The sequence below is a fragment of the Sinocyclocheilus grahami genome, unplaced genomic scaffold (assembly GCF_001515645.1).
Source record: "Sinocyclocheilus grahami isolate Dianchi unplaced genomic scaffold, SAMN03320097.WGS_v1.1 scaffold47.1, whole genome shotgun sequence".
NCBI lineage: Eukaryota > Metazoa > Chordata > Actinopteri > Cypriniformes > Cyprinidae > Sinocyclocheilus > Sinocyclocheilus grahami.
In genome coordinates this window covers 2,435,583-2,457,407 of record NW_015505226.1, presented here as the reverse complement: position 1 = coordinate 2,457,407, position 21,825 = coordinate 2,435,583, and the positions used below count along the sequence as shown (strand labels likewise).

At 37.5% G+C, this 21,825-nt stretch overlaps 3 protein-coding genes across 6 annotated transcripts in view; 1 reads left to right on the top strand and 2 right to left on the bottom strand.

Moving 5' to 3' along the window:
- The window catches only part of LOC107582806 (cytoplasmic FMR1-interacting protein 1 homolog), a 14,980-nt gene extending 8,182 nt beyond the window's left edge, over positions 1-6,798 (top strand). Inside the window, exons 3-7 of the mRNA XM_016268827.1 lie at positions 4,280-4,352; positions 4,466-4,560; positions 5,387-5,625; positions 5,725-5,872; positions 5,969-6,798. Of these exons, the coding sequence (XP_016124313.1) occupies positions 4,280-4,352; positions 4,466-4,560; positions 5,387-5,625; positions 5,725-5,872; positions 5,969-6,133 (720 nt within the window). The 3' untranslated portion in view covers positions 6,134-6,798. The remainder of the gene's footprint in view (positions 1-4,279; positions 4,353-4,465; positions 4,561-5,386; positions 5,626-5,724; positions 5,873-5,968) is intronic.
- A 993-nt stretch (positions 6,799-7,791) lies between these two features.
- LOC107582725 (magnesium transporter NIPA2-like) lies at positions 7,792-17,260 on the bottom strand. 3 transcript variants are annotated; one of them, XM_016268676.1, is made up of 6 exons: positions 17,029-17,260; positions 14,563-14,790; positions 12,450-12,506; positions 12,221-12,311; positions 9,692-9,852; positions 7,792-8,852 (listed from the first exon to the last, which is right to left on the bottom strand). In XM_016268676.1, the coding sequence occupies exons 2-6, from the start codon at positions 14,699-14,701 to the stop codon at positions 8,206-8,208; spliced, it is 1,095 nt and encodes a 364-aa protein (XP_016124162.1). In that variant the 5' UTR covers positions 14,702-14,790; positions 17,029-17,260; the 3' UTR covers positions 7,792-8,205. The 3 variants fall into 3 exon arrangements, with proteins under 3 accessions (XP_016124162.1, XP_016124161.1, XP_016124160.1); XM_016268675.1 differs by lacking the exon at positions 17,029-17,260 and adding an exon at positions 15,546-15,690; XM_016268674.1 differs by lacking the exon at positions 17,029-17,260 and adding an exon at positions 14,881-14,976.
- Positions 17,261-17,419: 159 nt separating this feature from the next.
- Positions 17,420-21,381, bottom strand: nipa1 (NIPA magnesium transporter 1). 2 transcript variants are annotated; one of them, XM_016268859.1, is made up of 5 exons: positions 21,078-21,381; positions 20,908-20,955; positions 20,735-20,825; positions 20,373-20,533; positions 17,420-18,129 (listed from the first exon to the last, which is right to left on the bottom strand). In XM_016268859.1, the coding sequence occupies exons 1-5, from the start codon at positions 21,190-21,192 to the stop codon at positions 17,624-17,626; spliced, it is 921 nt and encodes a 306-aa protein (XP_016124345.1). In that variant the 5' UTR covers positions 21,193-21,381; the 3' UTR covers positions 17,420-17,623. The 2 variants fall into 2 exon arrangements, with proteins under 2 accessions (XP_016124345.1, XP_016124344.1); XM_016268858.1 differs by lacking the exons at positions 20,373-20,533; positions 20,735-20,825; positions 20,908-20,955; positions 21,078-21,381 and adding exons at positions 19,027-19,187; positions 19,389-19,479; positions 19,562-19,609; positions 19,732-20,035.
- Between the last annotated feature and the right edge of the window lie 444 nt (positions 21,382-21,825).

Here is a 21,825-nt window from a genome sequence, read left to right as displayed (position 1 = left end):
TATCTAAAACAAATAAATTGTTATTCATCTATTGCATAAAGCAACATGAACTAATATAAAATATAATTGATTAACAGGTGCAAGCATATTCAGAGTTTCTATTTAGGCTATAACACGCGTTTGCAGCATTGAGCAATGCAGTGCTGAAATTTGCGTGCTCACAAATCCTCTCATTACACACGAATTGTAGACATTATGAAATTCATTATGCATATATTTATTGTGTTATAACACATTTGTGGGATTGCGATGAACTGAGATGTCTTTTAGAGATTATAAATGCAGAGCTCTTTGCTGGCATTCTGCCATGCCAAACCATGCACGCAGCAGCCGCTTGCTTTAGTTAAAAATAACAGTGTTCTGTGAATGTTGATGCTTTAATAACAAATATTTATCGGGAGCGTGTATGCTGGGATTTCATAAATTTCATGGAGAAAAAGTAACATAACTAGTAATGTAACTAATTACTCATGTAACTAATATCAGTAATTTGATTACATTTTCAGAGTAACTTGCCCAACACTGCACACACATCCATTCACATATATATACATGAATTTTACATATGTATATAATGTGAATATACATTTTGTATAGTGAGCACAGCACAGGTGACTTCCATTATCTAGTCTGCTCAGTGTTTAGGATGTCTGACTCTGACACCCTGTTGTCATGGGAACACATCTGCAGTTGTGTTGCATGTGTCAGCACTGTCAGTTTCTGCATGTCAGATTTCAACCCTTCTAAGATGTAGATCAGCTGCAAAAAATGTTTATTTATTTATTTTTTGAACCAGCCCCTGAAACCATTATGTGCATTTTTTTTCTGTATAGAGCTGTAGGTACTGTTACTTGGCAGTTAGCACTAACAATGTGGTGGTCTTTGCTTCTCATTTTCTGTTGTTTTTAAAGTCTGAATGGTAACAAATAACTTTAATCAAAAGTGATGAATGATCACATACTTTGACACCTTTTTATATTATCATTAATTCTTAGAAATGTTTGTCCCCCCAAAGACAGGCCATTCAATTGTTTGGCAAACTTTCATTGTCTGTGCCACAGCTCTTAATGCATTTAGTTTAATTTGTATAAGGGCACAAATAGATCCAAAGCAAAGCTTGCTACTCGCAGTAAATAACAGTCAGAGTGGCTGAGTCTAAAGACTGATATCAGCTAGACTTCAGACACATTTTGTAACCACCTAGCTTTTTTTGCAGTTCTTTTACAGACTGCGCTTTTGAAACCAGGACTGTTCGTATTGAAAAGAGAAAAAAAATACCAGCAAACTAACACACGCCATACAGTGATACTTTAGTGAGTTGTATAATTATTCCTCTATTTGTATATTAAATTTCATTGTTTTTTAAAACAAATATATGTAATACAGTGCCGCTTGAAAGTTTGTGAACCCTTTAGAATTTTCAATATTTCTGCATAAATATGACCCAAAACATAATCAGACTTTCGCACAAGTCCTGAAAGTAGACAAAGAGAACCTAATCAAACAAGTGAGACAAAAATATGTTCTTTGTCATTTATTTATTCAGGAAAATTATACATTATTACATATCTGTGAGTGGCAAAAGTACGTGAATCTCTAGGATTGGCAGTTAATTTGAAGGTGAAATTAGAGCCCATCTGTTTTTCAGAGTTGTTTTCAATCAGTGAAATTACTATCAGGTGTCAGTGTGTGCCCCGTTTTATGTAAAGAACAGGGATCTATCAAAGTCTGATCATGTTTGTGGAAGTGTGTCATGGCATGAACAAAGGAGATCTCTGAGGACCTCAGAAAAAGAGTTGCTGTTGCTCATCAGGCTAGAAAAGGTTACAAAAACATCTCTAAAGAGTTTTGACTCCACAAATCCACAGTCAGACAGATTGTGTTCAAATGGAGGACATTCAAGACCACTGTTACCCTCCCCAGGAGTGATTGACCAACAAAGATCACTCCAAAAGCAAGACGTGTAATAGTCTGCAAGGTTGCAAAGGAACCCAGGGTAACTTCTAAGCAACTAAAGGCCTTTCTCACATTGGCTAATGTTAATGTTCATGAATCCACCATCAGGAGAACACTGAACAACCACGGTGTGCATGGTGCATCCAAAAAGAACATTGCTTCCAGTCTGCTAAAGATCATGCGGACAAGCCAGAGGAATACTGGAGAAATGTTTTGTGGACAGATGAGACCAAAATAGAACATTTTAGTTTAAATGAGAAGCGTTATGTTTTAAGAAAAGAACACACTGCATTCCAGTATAAGAACCTTATCCCATCTGTGAAACATGGTGGTGCTGGTATCATGGTCTGGGCCTGTTTTGCTGCATCTGGACCAGGACAGCTTGCCATCATTAATGGAACAATTAATTATAATTATGTCAGGACATCTGTCAGTAAGCTAACTCTCAAGTGGGTCATGCAGCAAGACAACGACCCCAAGCACACGAGTTGTTCTACCAAAGAATAGTTAAAGAAGAACAAAGCGAATGTTTCGTAATGGTCAAGTCAAAGTCCGGACCTTAATCCAATTGACATTTTGTGGAAGGAGCTGAAGCAAGTAGTTCATAGGAGGAAACCCACCAACATTACAGAGTTGAAGTGGTTCTGTACTGAGGAATGATCTAAAACTCCTTCAAGCCGTTGTGCAGGACTGATCAGCAGTTACAAGAAACATTACTTGTATAATACACCAGATACTGAAAGCAAAGATTCACATACTTTTGCCACTCACAGATATGTAACACTGCCGTTTAATTATTGAGAAAAGTGATCCAAAGAAAATATTTTTGTCTCATTTGTCTACTTTCAGGACGTTTGATTGTTTTGAGTCATATTTATGCAGAAATATAGAAAATTCAAAAGGGTTCACAAACTTACAAGCAGCACTGTATATGCTCCCCCCCCCTTAAATCCCAATTTAACACCTAGATATATTTCAAGAATTTATTAATAATTTATTATCAGTTCAATTCATTGAGTTCATTATCAAGAATTAAACAATTCATAATTTAAAACATTAAAACAAAACAAGAAGTTGCTTAACTGCGTAATGGATGGAACATCACTGCAGCATGGTTGAGAATATGACATTCATCCAGACACTCAAGAGACTCTTTACAGATGTGATAAACTCCTGTTTAATTGCCAACCATTAGTCACAATTATGAAAGTTACCCAGGGAGATGCTGTCTTCCACCACCCTCCACATTAAACGTTAACAAGGGTTGTCTGGTAAAATAGAGCCAAAACGTCTTGCTAGAGAAAACCTCTTTGCCTGTGTGAAAGTACCTGCTCTGCCTGATGGCAAGGTCAATGCAATCAATCAAGGCTGTCAGCTGTAATTCTCTGCATTTTAATTTAAATGTCAACAGCCTCATCTGTAATAGCTCATGTCAGTGGTGAACGTGACTGCATGGCTCCATCTGCTGGAACAGTACCTGGTTACCATAGAAATCTGTGCCAAGGATTAATCAAAAGCTTCATCGGACATGTTTTAAAATACCATTTTGACATGAAGTGCCATTTCTGTTTTTTTGTTGTCACCCGCTATGCCACATCACCCTCCTGTGCTACAAAAGAAATCCTCTTCTTTTTTTTCTTCTTCTTCTTTTCTCCAGTATGTGCCACAGTATGAATAAATCATGCCGGTTTCTGCAAGAGGTAGTTTGACAAGAAGATATTCAGCTAAATATAATAAATATATTATATTTATCTAAATATATATAATATTAATATTAAAATACATATGTAATATTTATCTCAATGTATAATATTATTTAAACCTAATATTAATCTCTCTTGCTGTATCACTTGTTTACTAATGGTTATTCCTTCCGCAGGCTCACCTAAGATTCCTTTAAAGTATCTTTCCTTTGTTTTTAGAGACATCTGTCAGAAAAGCAATCTATAGAACATAAAAAGCCATGTTCTATACATTAATATGACAAAAGCTAACATGAAATGTTAATGAACAATGCTTTTACTACATGTATTAATGTTTATGGTTAATGTTTGTTGTCAGTTTCTACATATACTCTTATATTTTTAATATTTCAAACATTAAGCAAGTGACTAATGGCTTCTGTGCTTCATTAGTTAACCTGATTAAAATAATGCATTAAACTTCTGTGATTATGCATGTACATGTCAAAGCAGCAGTGTCTGCTTGTCTCAGATTTAACTCACGATTTGAACCCATCGTTCCATACTTCTCTCTTTTTTTTTTTTTTTGCCCACATAAGTTTGTTTCAGTTTGTGAAATTAGTTCTTGTCCTTTCCTGCAGTCTCAAGAGGAGGTGTGTGACTTGTTGCATGCAGCACCATTCCAGAACATCTTGCCAAGAGTTCACGTTAAAGGTAAGCTCATGTTTATGTATGTTTGCAGAGGATATGCAGTATTTTTAGCATGCTTTATTTGAGCAGTTCCTCATACATGTCCAATAATCCTTTTACAACCCACACTTGAGCAGAAGGTGAGCGTCTGGATGCAAAGATGAAGCGTTTGGAGGCCAAATACACTGCATTGCATTTGGTGCCTCTGATTGAGCGTCTGGGAACCCCTCAGGTGGGTGAAACACTGATAGCCGCTTTAGTCGTGCTCTGTTGCTTTACTGCCTCCAGTACACACAACTACTTGTTGTTATTGTCATTAGCATCTCCGATTACACACCTAACTGCTGGTTTGATCTCATCCCTGAGACTTCCACATTCATGTTTAGTTTGAGTTGTGTCGGTGGTAATGGGCAATTTGATTCTTTTCAAATAAAAATGGTGATTTCTAAAATGTACTTGAAGATATGTGTATTAATTCATCCTGGTAACTCTGCTATTTTCTGTTACTTTCTGTTACATTAATTGGCATTTCTACAAAAGGAATCAGTATCCACGCTCGTGCTTTGGTAAATCATGCTCTTTGAGAGAAAAAGTTGAAATTATGAGATAAAATCTTAACTATGACAAGTTGAAATTATCATGCTTTGGTAAATCATGCTTTTTGAGATAAATATCTGAAATTATGAGATGATAAAGTCAATCATGACTCACAATTCCAACTTTTCATGTCATAATTATAAGTCAGAATTAGGCATGCCATAATTGACAATGTCGACATTGAGATACTTCATAATTGAGTCAATTGTGAGACAAAAAGGTCAAAATTATAGCATCTCAGCATGGACGTTTTATGCCATCTTTGATTCATTGTCAGAATTGTCACAATAGCACTTAAGTGTGCTGACCTACTGTTCAAGTTTTATAAATAATGGTTAATATGCTTTGAAGGACAAATCATCTGTTTTGACAAAATAAATACCGTAATCACTGTTGAATGCAGACTTGAGTGAGCCGTAGTGGTCCGATTTTAATCAATACCCTGTACAATCTCTCATCAGCAAATTGCCATCGCCCGAGAGGGTGACCTGCTGACTAAAGAGCGCCTGTGCTGCGGTCTCTCCATATTCGAGGTCATTTTGACTCGCATCCGCGGTTATCTGGACGACCTAATGTGGCGTGGCCCGTTGCCCAGCAACGGCGTGATGCACGTGGACGAATGCGTGGAGTTTCACAGGTTGTGGAGTGCCATGCAGTTTGTGTACTGCATCCCGGTGGGAGCACACGAGTTCACTGTTGAGTGAGTGCAAACTGATCACCTGTATTTCTTGTCATGTAGAATGGCTGTTTACAGTAAGATTAGGATATTTGTGCTTTTTAAAGCATATTGATCTTCTAGGCAATGTTTTGGAGATGGTCTGAACTGGGCTGGTTGCATGATTATCACATTGCTTGGACAGCACAGACGCTTTGATATCCTGGACTTCAGCTACCATCTCCTTAAGGTGCAGAAACATGACGGCAAAGATGAGATCATCAAGAGTGTGGTGAGTTTTTCCTTAATGAGTTTGATGTATATTTTATTTAACTTCTGCAGTCAAGACTTCAACTAAACAATCTTTTTCCCCCCCCTCACACTTTAGCCTCTAAAGAAAATGGTTGAACGAATTCGCAAGTTCCAGGTTCTGAATGATGAAATCTTCGCCATTTTGAACAAGTACCTGAAGTCTGGGGATGGAGAGAACATGCCAGTAGAACATGTCCGTTGCTTCCAGCCTCCGATCCATCAGTCCTTGGCCAGTAACTGAGATTGACGTACATTTGCTCCAATTAGAAGTGGAAGAGATGGTAGAGGGGAACATATTTAGCAACAAGTTTAGCCTCATGTTTAGGACCAGTTTCACTGTCACATTCTACTTAGAGACGCCTTTCTTACACCAGCCTGTAGTGTTCACAGAGCCAGTAAGTTGCCTTGTGATTAGTCGAGTGTTTGGTAAGCACCCGACCAGTTGTACCATTATTGGTTTTGTCTCAGGCTTTGGTAAATTAGGCCAAAATATGTTTTAAAATGATGTAGACAAACACGGCCCAGTTTTACTTCGTGTATGTCAGGTTGATTTTATTTTGTACACACACTCGTGCCTTATTATAGATAAATGACTTATCTTTTATATGTTAATGATAGCACAGCACTACTCGTTTTCATGTTTTATACTTGGGGAAAGCAGTGGGAAAGGGTCAGAAAATGGCCAAGTGGGTTTTATCAACGGATTATTTAAGCTTTTGCTGTGGTGAGAGACCAGCGGTATATTTCTGTGTGGTGTTTTGGAATGATTATATGCAAGATCTTTTTCCTTCTGTTATCCTGAATAAAACTTTAAGCATAACCAAGTTCTTACTCTCAATAAACGTGCCTTTTTGTATTTGAATTATGTAATCAGATTTTAATTCAATAAATATGTATCAAACCCTGGTTTCCTGGGTTCTTTTTCCACCAGATCAAATGGGTTAAAGGACTAGTTCACACAAAAAAAAATGGCAGGAAAAAATTCAGCATTGTCTCCTTAAGAGTTTAACTCCATCTTTAATCAAATCCACCTGAACCAGCTAATCAAGATCTTCAGGACTGCTTGAAAATCATCTTTGAAGATGCTGAAGCAGGTTGGAAATATATTTTGCCGAACAGTGGGTCTCCAGGAGCAGGGTTGAAGATGTTTGGACGATGCGATTTATAATCTAAAGCAGTGTTTCTCAACCAGGGGTCCTTGACGTAAGGCCAGGGGGTCCATATAAAGTATGAATTTTTGTATAAATGTTGTATATTTTGACATGACTCCTGTTCCCATGAAAGAAAAATCCAATATAGCTGATATGGCCAAATACTGGACAGGTCAACTAACTTGAATTATACTTGACTGCATTTGGTCCTCACAAATGATACATAGATGAGTCAATTTTGTTCTGGGGGGTCCTTGAGGATGGTTCTGAATTGGACTGGGGTCCAGTACGCCAAAAGGTTGAGATTCACTGATCTAAAGGTTACTGTGCAGTGTTAATCTTTTCAACAATCTTACTGAAGTTACATTTATTTCACTGATGAGGGACGAGTGCATCCCACATTATATAGTTCAGTGGTGCATCCTGACGATAATTAAACGATTTGAATTAAAACATACTAAACAATGAGATATTAACAATGTATTTAAATAATTAAAATCTAGTTTCAGGTGATGAAGCTGAACAATGAATGAACAGCGCTCAATTAAAGCGCTTTGCTGGCGGGTTAATTAACTCAGCCAAACGTACCCTATCCATATTAGATTAATCAAATACACAGACAACAAATGCATTATTACATCTTGCATTCACACAAAATGACGCTAATGAAAAGTGCTAGTCAAAATGTGTCAGTGTCTCTGAAACACGTGAATATCTGGATTTGTATTAATAATCACAACACTGCTGATGAACTGAGAAGGTCTTCTCATCATTTCCCTTGGATGTCTTTAATACAAAGTCAAAGCAACTACCGATTTTGTAGAAAGAAACTCAGTGCATGTAAATACAGATGTGTACATAAAATATAACAAAAGTCTCTTAAAATGTACAGTTGTGTATTTACAGTGCTACATGAGGAATGATATTAAGCTTACCATGTAGTCTAGCTTGAAACAAACAAACAAAGAACAAAAATGAGCTAAACGAAACCCTAAGTACAATCGATTGGTCCATCTTTTTTGTATATTTATTTTTTTGCGTTGAGAGTTGATTGTCTTAGGTTTGATCTCCTATCTGAAAAGGAAAGAAAAATGCTAAATGTCCATTGAGCAGCCAAAACAATTTCATAGACAAACTGCTGCATACTGGTTCCTCACTGAACCTAAGAGACTGTCATAGCGCCATTTCTTCTGGAGACGCTGTCGAAAGGCAACCCTGACTCTCTGTCGTCAAAGTCCTCTGTATGTAGCAGCTCGTAACTGGAGTGGTTGTTAGCTGCCATGCCGTTTAATACAGGGCCATTCTTCTCGTCCTTCCTGATGGACACAGCCAGTGTCGCCAAGCTAATGCTAACGTCCTTAAAGGCGTGCAGCAGGAAGATGCCCACGATAATCGTAAAGAAGCCGCTCAGTGTGCCAATGATATCATCGGTGCCCATGTGTTCCCATTCTTTGAACAATATGGCAGAGCAGGACAGCACTGAGGTGGTGAAGAACACGTAGTAGATGGGCGTCACCAGGGATGTGTTAAAGATGTCCAGTGCTTTGTTCAGGTAGTTGATCTGTGTGCTAACACAAGCTATCAGGCTCAGCAGCAGCAGCCAGGCCAAAGGGTTTCGCAACACTGGCTTCCCAGAGATGGCCTCCTTAATGGTGATGCCCAATCCCTTCACGCAGGAGACAGACAGAGCACCGATCACAGAGCAGATGGTGATGTAGACCAGGATGTTGGTCTGCCCGTGGCGTGGGCCCACTACGAAGATGAAGATGAGAGCTATGATGATGACAGCTGTCGCGAAGACCACGAAGCCTGGAGACAGATGGGAGAAAAGATAACAAATATGATTAGCAATCAAGGATGCATTAAATTGATCAAAAGTGACTTACATTTTTACAAAAACAGAAACTTTCAATTAAAACCGTTCTTTATGCATCAAAGAATCCTGAAAAAAAACTGATGTCCATTTTCACAAAAACATTAAGTAGCACAACTGTTTTCAACATTGATAATAATAATAAAAGTGCCCTGAGAACCAAATCCGCATATTAGAATGATTTCTGAAGGATCATGTGACACTGAAGACTGGAGTAATGGCTGCTGAAAATTCCGCTTTGTCATCACAGGAATAAACTACATTTAAAATATATGAAATACAATGTATTTACATTTAAAATAAATATAGAATAAATGTACATTTAAATTGTAATAATATTAAAAAATGTGTTTATGTGGTTAATGTATTTTTGTTCATATAAATATGCGAGCATGAGACTTATTTCTTTTTAAATGGTTAAAAACAAAATTGGAAGAAAATATTTTAGTGTTCTTGTTACACGTTACATGCATTTACTGTACTAATAACAACAAATTATGCACAACTGCATGCAGCTAACCCTACTCTTAACACTATAGTAGGTGAATGTTGTTAATTTATATTACTCAGTTCTTAAATGTATAACAAGGACAACTTAAAATCAAGACCTCACACTTTTGAATGGTTGTGTACCTGCAACCTGTGTAGTCTTATCAAGACCACAATAATGCATATTGATATTACAATAGTCGAATTACTCAGCAACACTGCTGAGCAAAAACAAGTTATTCACATTCCAGGAGGGCCTTCATTGTCTTTACATGTCGTGGTTTACCTGGATCAACCAGTTTTTTGGCCATGTCTTCCAGGCTGTCGATCTCCTCCTCTTGAGGTGCATGTATCACCATGGTAGTGGAGCCCAGGATACTGAGCAGACAGCCAAGTTTCCCATGCAGGTTCAGCCTCTCTGTCAGGAAGTACGAGGACAGTACCGCACTGCAAAACCAGGCACGCATTAAACTTAACCAACTATCAAGGGATAGTTCACCCAAAAATTAACATTCTGACTTTATTTACTCACCCTTAAGTAATAGTAATATATAGATATTTTAATGTTGGTTTGGTCTTAAATCATGGAGTCGTCTTGAGGCCCCTTTAGAAGTTTATGAATACAGTAGGTTAGCCAAGACTTTGTGAATGATGTTGTAGCTTGTTTTTGTCCTTTTGAGAAGTTAATACCTTTAACACTTTGGCATTGAGCATTACAAAATGCAACACTTTGTAAAGTTCATGCATGCAACTACTAAGATTAAGGTCTATAGTGGTATGTAATTATACGTAATATAGGTAAGGAATAATTGACTCCGGGCCGTTGAATTATTAGAAAAATAATGCACACCCGAGGTGGGGTGGTATGATGGCAAGGTAACTACCACGTTCACTTTGGATGCACATTCACGACAGTACCATGACGTGAGCGTGTGATGGCGCTGACCCAGATCCGGTATAATGATGTCATCACACCGGATCTGGGTCAGCGCCGCCATAAGCTCGCATCATGGTACTGTCGTGAACGCGTATCCAAAGTGACACAGTAGAGACGAAAATGTGGAATAAAGTCGTTATTTTTGTTTTCTTTGCACAAAATATTTATTCTCGTAGCTTCGTAACTTTACAGTTGAACCACTGATGTCACACGGACTACTTTGTCGATCATCTTGGTACTTTTCTGGACCCTGAACGTGGTAGTCTTGTGTGAATTAGGCTACCTCTGTACGTCCCTCAACAGTGTTCTGCAGCAGCGTCTCTAAACAGTGCTGTTATTACCTCGCTAGTGAGAAATGTCATGTGTAGCCTTAAAGTAGCTACACTATATAGGCTAACTGATCAAATCGTCAGGGCAGCGCTGACAACACCTTTTTGTGCAAACTGCGTGACCGTAGTGTGCGTGTACGTGTGATTGCAGTAATTCCTGTGTGCTGTATAGGTACTGTATGCTAATTTCCGTTATTACAGTTAACTATGCGAAGTGATATGGAACTGTAATGCGGTCAAGAGAGCTGCCTGGAACTACGTTCGCCGTGCGTTTCCCTGCACACCTCAGAACGTTCGTCAGCCAATCAGATTCAAGCATTCAACGGCCCCGTAGTATAATTATGTATATAACACATTTTATTGCATATCTGTTGCCGACTCATTTCAAATGTATACGTGCTTTTCTTCTTTTTTAACAGCTCCCACTCGCTGTGGTGGAGCAGCTATGAAATATTGTTCTTGTAAATACCAGCAATTCAGTAAGAAATATGCCTGCAAATTACAGCGAAGTACAACAGTTACAGTACGGTGTTCGACAGTGGTCAAAAAGGATTTAAATGGTTAATTTTTTCTTCTTGTAAACTCAGAAATGTGGATTTGACCTTGGTTTTTGTCAAAAAAACAAACAAACAAAACAGTAGGTAATTCTGCCGGAGATATTCACAGGGGTGGTGGGAGAAAAACACAGACATTCTGGATTCGGGCAGCAATAAAATCACAGACTAGCCCCTGTAAATGTTCAAAATAGCTCACGATCAATATGAATCACTATAGTTCTGAGTCCAAGAGAGTAACATCCTCCCAAGCAAAGCTGCATTTCTATATACCATCCACCTGCTGTATCATTAAAATTGATTTGCACATTAAAGGGTTAGTTCACACAAAAAATGAAAATTCTGTCATTAATTACTCACGCTCGTGTTGTTCGAAACCCGTAAGACCTTCGTTCATCTTCGGAACAAAATTTAAGATATTTTTGATGAAATAGGAGGGCTCTCTGACCCTCCCATAGATGGCAAGGTAACTACCACGTTCACTTTGGATGCACATTCACGACAGTACCATGATGTGAGCGTGTGATGGCGCTGACCCAGATCCGGTGTAATGATGTCATCACACCGGATCTGGGTCAGCGCCGCCATAAGCTCGCGTCATGGTACTGTCGTGAACGCGTATCCAAAGTGACACAGTAGAGACGAAAATGTGGAATAAAGTCGTTATTTTTGTTTTCTTTGCACAAAATATTTATTCTCGTAGCTTCGTAACTTTACAGTTGAACCACTGATGTCACACGGACTACTTTGTCGATCATCTTGGTACTTTTCTGGACCCTGAACGTGGTAGTTACCTTGCTGTCTATGGGAGGGTCAGAGAGCCCTCATATTTCATCAAAAATATCTTAAATTGTGTTCCGAAGATGAACGAAGGTCTTACGGGTTTCGAAACAACACGAGGGTGAGTAATTAATGACAGAATTTTTGGGTGAGCTAACCCTTTAACAATAAACAGGTTTTTATAATTCTGAGAAATTCACCAAAGGTGTACAGACCTGACTAGCACACTGAGAGCCCCAAGAGGAGTGACGAGGGTGGCAGGAGCAAAGGCGTATGCAGCGAAATTGGCACCTTCGCCGGCGCCCACTGTCAAAGCAGAAAGAATTAAAGTAGTTACTTCCAAGAAGCTGAGCCACAAACATGATAAATATATATTGTACGTGAACAGCTGCTTCGAGTTTGTCTTAAGAGATGAAACGTAGTTGTTTAATCTATGTCACTCACTTGATAACAGGCCAGCCCACCAAAGCCATTCTTTTAAGTATGCGTGACCTCCTTGGCCTGGAAAGTGTAATGATTAATGTTTCAACATTATTCAACAATATATTTACTGTCAGCAATATTGTGTATGACATTTTTGCAATAATTAAATTGCACTGCCTATCATGTATTGGCCACCCTGCTCTCTGGATGTCAACATTGGCATCAGCCATTGAAAAACTACTTGGTACAAACATTATAATCCCTCAGAAATTATTGCAAATGTTAACAGTTCAATAACTAAATGGCTACAACAAGGTTAAAGGTAAATGACAAAACAAGCTTGGCAACACTGAACTTTGTATCAGTGCTAAACAGAGGATCAGTATTTCCTTAAGCTCTATAGGCCGCATTATGAAATACCAATTTCATAATATTAAAAGTTTGTGGTCAATATGATTTTGTAATGTTTTTGACAGTCTCTTACGCTCACCAAGGCTGAAATTACTTGATCAAAAATACAGTAAAACGGTAATACTGTGAAACATTAGTAGAATTAAAAATAACTGTTTCCTATTTTAATATATTTTAAAATGTAATTTATTCCCTGATGGCAAAGCTGAATTTTCAGCTTCTTCAGTGTCACGTGATCCTTCAGAAATCATTCCAATATGCCGATTTGCTGCTCAAGACACATTTATCATTATTATCAATGTTGAAAAACATACTTTTTCAGGATTGTTGTAAGAATTAAGTTGAAAATAACAGCACTTATTTGAAATAGTAATATTTTGTAACATTAAAAGTCTTCACTGTCAATTTTAATCAATTTAATGCATCCTTACTGAATAAAAGTATTAATTTATTAATTTAAAAAAAATGATGCCAAACTTATGAATGGCAGTGTAAGTTTAAAACAAAATCAACTAAAAAACAACTGAAATATTTATTAAAATGAAAAAAGGGGTTATTTAAAAACCTATTTATGTGTAAATATCAAACATTAACTGAAAGAAAATGAAACACTCTAATCATGCCCGTTTCATTTTTACATGAAAACAAAATATCATTACACATAACTTCTATTACTCTATGCACTAAATATGTATTCCATGATGGGCCATTTTCTATATATCCATGATAAATTATGTTTTAATTTGAAAGCCAACTATAACACATTGTTTTATTTTCATTTTTAAACACTTTTAAGCAAAATAAGTGAAATCAAATTGAAAGATTTAAATGCGTCAAAAATGCTTCAAAAGAGTTGTATTGCTTATGCTTGTTGTTTGACAATCAAATAATGCTATCACAAAACTGGAATGAAGAAAACAGAGACTTCTCACTTTATAAAAGCGAAACGCAATTCGTTATAGATTTCTGTTTTTAACAGGGAAACGCATTTTTGTTGTCTTTAATAAATGACACGAGTCCATACAGGGTTAAATATCTCAGTATGGTGAAGTCAATGACATGGTAACAGAGTTAATGATTCATAAAAAGTGTGCAGCAAGTAATCTGTACAGTGCTGCACCTTTGAGTTTAAACAATGACGGCTACAGAACAGGTGTGTCTGAATAAAACATCTCAATCATTTTCCCACCCATACCAGTTAAACCTCTCTGACAGAGCGGTATATGTTTTCCTGACACCACTAGACCAAAAGCTTACAAAAAGAAACATACCTGCCCGCATAGAGCCCTTTCTGGCCAGTCGAAGGAGTCCTTTCTTCTTTTGTTGTTTGACAATCAAATAATGCTATCACAAAACTGGAATGAAGAAAACAGAGACTTCTCACTTTATAAAAGCGAAACGCAATTCGTTATAGATTTCTGTTTTTAACAGGGAAACTTATTTTTGTTGTCTTTAATAAATGACACGAGTCCATACAGGGTTAAATATCTCAGTATGGTGAAGTCAATGACATGGTAACAGAGTTAATGATTCATAAAAAGTGTGCAGCAAGTAATCTGTACAGTGCTGCACCTTTGAGTTTAAACAATGACGGCTACAGAACAGGTGTGTCTGAATAAAACATCTCAATCATTTTCCCACCCATACCAGTTAAACCTCTCTGACAGAGCGGTATATGTTTTCCTGACACCACTAGACCAAAAGCTTACAAAAAGAAACATACCTGCCCGCATAGAGCCCTTTCTGGCCAGTCGAAGGAGTCCTTTCTTCTTCAAGATGAAACTACCACCAATAAATATACTGGAACTTATAGCCAAAGCGAGGCCTATATAGAAATCGTACTTTCCTCTGTCTTGACCCATAATGCTGTCGGTAGAGTTTCCTCTCGTCACATTGACATACACGCACCAAAGATTCAGTCCAGAGGAACAGTCTCGGCCAACAGCAAAACCTGGCAAGAAAGAAAAATACAAATCATAATGTTGAAATTAAGTTCCAATGAGTTCCTAGCTGGGGAAAACAAAAGAAAAAATGATCATACCATTTTTGTAAGAATCACTACACACATTGCAGCTCAAAAGATCTGCGGTTACATTCATGACAACACACACACTGCTCAGAGGGAGAATGAAGAATGATAGTGTGTGTGTAATGCACAATATGTGACACCATAAACCACTATGGCTCGAAGTCCTCCTACTAGTTACATATGATGACATGAGGAAACTATCATCAGCATATATCAATAGGGTTCAACCTAGTGACAAAGGCTCACTTTGTTCAAAACCTCCATGACTTTCGTCTATTCCATACAACGAAAGTGAATGGTGACTGAGATTGTCACTGTGCCTCTCTATGTATGTGTTCACGGAAGTTAAGCATTTAGGTTTGACAGAATTATTATTTGGGGTGAACTAGCACTTTAAGAAGCCATACACGAGCATACAGCTGATCCAGCAAACTTTACAGTACAATTAAGAGCGATTGCTGACTCGTACAACATCCCATGTCCATTTTACTCGAGTATAAACAAGTTATCTTTATAAGAGTCAGCGTTTGGTTGTCGCGAGATCTTCTTGGCATGATGACGATTACCTTATTCATACAGCCAAACCCGGCCGGATAGCTTAGCCAATTAGCTCCATAACTCACAGCAAAACACACGCGTGGCTAACGGAGGTTATGAAGTCCTTCACAGTAACGTACCTAGTTGTGTTGCTGTGATCAGCTCGACATCGTGTCCGGTCACTGAGATTTCACGGTTTTAACTTTAACATTTTCTCGCGACCGTGAAATTCAGACGCGATGTTGACGCGAACCCATGTACGTCCACCTACACTCACTGTAGCGATGTCCGATTCGTGAGAGAATCGGTTTTTTTGAGTCGAATCTTTTTAATGAATCAATCGGTTCACCAAACAGTCTGAACAATTCTTCCATTTTTTTTTTTTACTGCCAATGTAAAAATACACACATATCGACAAAAATATACTGGATCCTTTAAAAAAAATTATTAAAAACGCATCACATGTTTACCATCTTAAGTGTTTTGGAGTTCAAAGATGAAGGAAATATTGCTCAATGTATTTTTCAAAGACAATGAGAATGAAAAGAGGCTTTTGATGAATTCCTTTACTACGATGGATGTGAAATTTGGCAAGGAACATTAACTGATTAATTATAAAATACCTGTAAAATACTCATTCAATTGGACTGAATCGGTCCTAGCGATTCTCTAGCCACCGACTCATTGAACCGAGAACTCATTCGGACCTGTCCACCTTGTAATGATCAGAGCCAAGTAAGAGCATTTGAAGTGAATTGAGGATTTGACTGATGGGGTAACGTTAGAATGTTACAAATAAATCAAGAAAACGACCTGGAAATATGTTTGAAATATTAACTTTGTTTTGTGGTTTTATCAACACAATAACAACTGTTATCTACTTTTTAACAAAATGAATATTACATAATGTTTCATGTAAATGCAAATCAAATTTAGGTTCAAAATTGTTTAAATGAGCTGAATCATACGCTACGCCGGTTGCCAGGGACGTGATGCCGTAATTACGTCATGACGTCAAAGAATCACTGAATTGTTCAAAAGAGCCGAAAGGAGTCAGAATCAGTACAATTAAAGCGGAAGCGGGCGCGCGGAATCTCTCCTTCGATTGGTCTTTTGTCATCTAGTTAAAGTCTTCCTTTCATGTGTTTAAACATTGTAACCAAATGCAAAGTGCGTTTTGATCATCAGTATGAAAATTTGGGTTAGTTATAATAAATCCGAAAAGGCCCCCTCCTCACCTAATATCATAAAGTGCTTAATGTTGAGCTAGAGACGTAGATGTGCACAGGTAAACGTCGACTCAGGTGCAGTAACCAGAGATAAACGAAGCAATCACTCTTGACACTAAAACAACATATATTCCACAGCTAATCAAAACAAATATACAAATGTTGTCAATTATAACCAAACGTGAAATATGTCATTAACGTATATGAAAATATAGGGGAAACTTCCGATAGATTGTACAAACCACACAATAAACTCATCCGGCAAACATTCGCGTCGTGTATTAAACGATAAAATCGATTCAAATAAAACGTTGCTTTAAAGATATTAAAGGGGTAAACTGTAAATACAACAAAAATGCCCCTAATGGAATATATAATATAACGCACAACTTACTCTGGGATTCAAATGATTTCCGTTCTTTGGTGGGACGGGATCAGGATACAGTAGGAAAGTCCATCGAAAAGAAAGCCAACGGTTGTGTGGAAAGATAACAAACAGCCCCTGCTGGCCGTTAACTTGCCATGCTTTCAATTACATTAAATAATTGATTGTAGACTGACCAAAACTGTCACCATAGTTATTCCAGACGGAAATCCTGCCAGCGGTTTTTTATATAACACGAAAAACATTAATATTTCATTTTTTTTATTCACCTGGTTTATATATATATGAGAAACTGATTTATCTATGGCTGACTGCACACACAAAACAGAGGTTAATATAAATTATAGTAAGCAATTAACTAACTACTTTATTCCATTTACATTTATACAAAAAAAATTATTTATGGTAATTAAAAGCAAGTATTTATCAATGACTGAGTTAATACGGATTCATAATAATATTAAAATACAATTAATAGTATATGAAATGTTATAGGACCTCTCCCTTATTTGTCTCCGCAATGGTTAATTACTATCAATACATAATATCCAATCAATGTTTGTGAAACCCTGTCAGTTATTGATAAAAAATACACACTCATGAGCTAGTCCTTTTTAGCTTTGGTTTGGCTCCAAGAAAATTTAGATTCCTGAGAGATGCGCAATAAGGCAACACCCACAGATACTGTGATGAAACCACACAGGATACCAAAACAGTCCACAATGCCAAGTGCTGTCCATTCCCTGAAGAGAATAGCAGAGGCCAGAATTACACAGGAGGTGAACGTCACATAGTAAATGGCCTCAAACATGTTAGAGCTGAAGCTCTCCAAAGCTTTGTTGATAAAGGTGAACTGGATCAGAATACTGACTACAAGAATTCCCAGCAACACCAGGAAGAGGAAAAGTGCTCTGCTATCACTTGTAGGTGTTCCACTGAAGGCCTCCTGAGCAGCCAGTCCCAGACCTTTGCTGCTGGGCACAGTGAAACTCCCAAGGAGAGAACAAATGCCCACGTACACCATAATGTTGGATTTTCCGTGAGCTGGAGAAAGCCACCCGATCAGTACGATCAGTAATAGGACCACCACTGAGATGTAGACCAGGAACACTGAAACATGAATAGAAAGATCAGAAACGATGTTTGATAATGTTTGTTTTTGGTAATGTCTGAGAGTGAGTTAAGGATATTCCACCACACATGATTATGAAGCAGCATTAAGACATTTCAGACAAAACAAATGGAGCTTTAAATGTTAAGTGTCGTCTTTTGTTCATTGCTATACAAAAGCATTACTGCTATATAGTTTTTGGTTTGAACTGAACCAACACTAAACTGACTTGATCTGAACAATAACACTGTTGTCATTTAGAGCTGCATTACAGCAGAATCTGAACTGTCTCCATAGTTGAGTTTCCATAATTGATTCTGCTATTTTTCCTGTTTATTATTGTGAAACTTCTTTGACATGATCTGTATTGTAAAAAGCACTATACAAATAGAGGTGACTTGACTTGATAACTACAAAAACAGATCAGAAAAGAGTTGCAGATGCTCTTTTTCACAGTAACCTACATTACACTATTTGTAAGTATAGGCCCTTTTGAAAAAAGTGATTTGCACAAAAGTCCAATAATGGTTTATTTCTGTAACTTTGCAATTCATTTATGTCAGGTATCCTTTGTGTGAGTGTTGTGTTATCAGTCCTAATTTCTATAATTTTATCATGATTTACTCACCCCTGTATCATTCCAAACCTGTATGATTTTTTTCTTCAGCAAAGCACGAAAGAAGATATTTTAAATAATGTTTGTAGGAAAACAGTTTTGGTTTCCATTGACTGTAATTTTATTTTTTGTCCATAAAATAATAATCAATGTGAATTAGAAACTGTTTGGTATAACAATATTCTTTAAAATATCTTCTTTTGGATTTCGCATCCGTTTAACCCCTGGGCTACCACTGAGAATAGATGAATTATGGCTCCACCAGACATGTTTTTCATACCTGGGTCCATCAGTCTCTCCTCTAGTTCTGCTCTTGATGTGACATTTTCATTCTTGGGTGAGTGAATGATGAGCACAACTGAACCACAACAGCACAAAGCGCAGCCAAGTTTCCCTATGAGATTGAGATGTTCCTGAAGAAGCCAGGATGCCAGAACGGCCCTGATTAATGATGAATAAACAAAATCACATAAATCATTCCATTTCACAGTAAAGGTGCCCTGATATGCTAATGTAAATGTAACATAGATGTCAAATGTTGTTGTTGCTTTAATAATTACTTTGAAATTGCTCAGACCACTGCATCAAATGCATTTAAATTAGAGTAGAATGCCTTGAATATGCTATAATAAAGAAATTCACCCAAATAGGACACCAAGGGCTCCAAGGGGAGTGACCACAACTGCAGGGGCAACATTGTATGCCAGAAAATTTCCTATTTGTCCAACGATCACTATAAAAAAAGGCATCAATACACACTTTTAAACAACCATTACTAACAATTTATTTGTAGTAGTAGTAGAGGAAAGACTCACTTGCAAGTGTACCACACCACCACACACAGTCAGTCAGGTAAGTCCCACCTGTATCAACATACAGCAGATCATTCTTTAAATATTAAATCTGGACTTTTTTCATCTGGACAGGAAGTGTAACTTTGCTTTGGGACCGAATATGGGGATAATGGTCCTTTGATGTGAAATACCTGATTTGCGGGCTCGCAGTATCCCCTTCTTCTGTAGTACAAACGTGGATCCATTGATAAAACTGGACACGACAGCAATCACAACACCAACTACTGGGAATGAAGCCTGGTCCATAAATGTATGCGATTGTATGAACGGTCAATGTCAGACTTTAAATCACTCTTTGATTTTACTGCTGCTGCTGAAGCCCTCATAGGCCTGTCATGTTGTAGGCTTTGTTACTCGACTACAAAGGCAGGCACACAAACATATGAACCGATGTTCAGTACATCCCGGAAGTATATTCCCAGGAGTTACTTGACAAACGAGCGACCTCTACTGCAGAGAGAGAGAGAGAGAGAGAGAGAGAGAGAGAGAGAGAGAGAGAAAAAAAATTGTATCATTCCAAACCTGTATGATTTTTTTCTTCAGCAAAGCACGAAAGAAGATATTTTAAATAATGTTTGTAGGAAAACAGTTTTGGTTTCCATTGACTGTAATTTTATTTTTTGTCCATAAAATAATAATCAATGTGAATTAGAAACTGTTTGGTATAACAATATTCTTTAAAATATCTTCTTTTGGATTTCGCATCCGTTTAACCCCTGGGCTACCACTGAGAATAGATGAATTATGGCTCCACCAGACATGTTTTTCATACCTGGGTCCATCAGTCTCTCCTCTAGTTCTGCTCTTGATGTGACATTTTCATTCTTGGGTGAGTGAATGATGAGCACAACTGAACCACAACAGCACAAAGCGCAGCCAAGTTTCCCTATGAGATTGAGATGTTCCTGAAGAAGCCAGGATGCCAGAACGGCCCTGATTAATGATGAATAAACAAAATCACATAAATCATTCCATTTCACAGTAAAGGTGCCCTGATATGCTAATGTAAATGTAACATAAATGTCAAATGTTGTTGTTGCTTTAATAATTACTTTGAAATTGCTCAGACCACTGCATCAAATGCATTTAAATTAGAGTAGAATGCCTTGAATATGCTATAATAAAGAAATTCACCCAAATAGGACACCAAGGGCTCCAAGGGGAGTGACCACAACTGCAGGGGCAACATTGTATGCCAGAAAATTTCCTATTTGTCCAACGATCACTATAAAAAAAGGCATCAATACACACTTTTAAACAACCATTACTAACAATTTATTTGTAGTAGTAGTAGAGGAAAGACTCACTTGCAAGTGTACCACACCACCACACACAGTCAGTCAGGTAAGTCCCACCTGTATCAACATACAGCAGATCATTCTTTAAATATTAAATCTGGACTTTTTTCATCTGGACAGGAAGTGTAACTTTGCTTTGGGACCGAATATGGGGATAATGGTCCTTTGATGTGAAATACCTGATTTGCGGGCTCGCAGTATCCCCTTCTTCTGTAGTACAAACGTGGATCCATTGATAAAACTGGACACGACAGCAATCACAACACCAACTACTGGGAATGAAGCCTGGTCCATAAATGTATGCGATTGTATGAACGGTCAATGTCAGACTTTAAATCACTCTTTGATTTTACTGCTGCTGCTGAAGCCCTCATAGGCCTGTCATGTTGTAGGCTTTGTTACTCGACTACAAAGGCAGGCACACAAACATATGAACCGATGTTCAGTACATCCCGGAAGTATATTCCCAGGAGTTACTTGACAAACGAGCGACCTCTACTGCAGAGAGAGAGAGAGAGAGAGAGAGAGAGAGAGAGAGAGAGAGAGAAACAATATCTAATAAAGAGTAATCTAACAGATAAAGTTGTCCGCGTTTGAACACAAATAAAAACAGTGTAATTATTATATTTAAACATGATGTATTCTTGCATTATCTGAGTTTCACGATGATGCCAATAGTAAAAATATCAAGCTTCAAGCTGTTTACAGCAGGTGGCGTTATAATATCAAGAAAGACTTACATCTTGAGATTTGTGACCGAGGCTGTCAGTCCAGTGCGGGTGAGTAAATTATGACAGAATTTTTATTAGACATTGGAACATTTATTTTATTAACGCTAATTTACATTAAAATTATTGGATCACCTTCGGTTAATTAACATTTTTTTTAATACTTTACTTTGACTTTAAAACTATGGTGATGGTGATG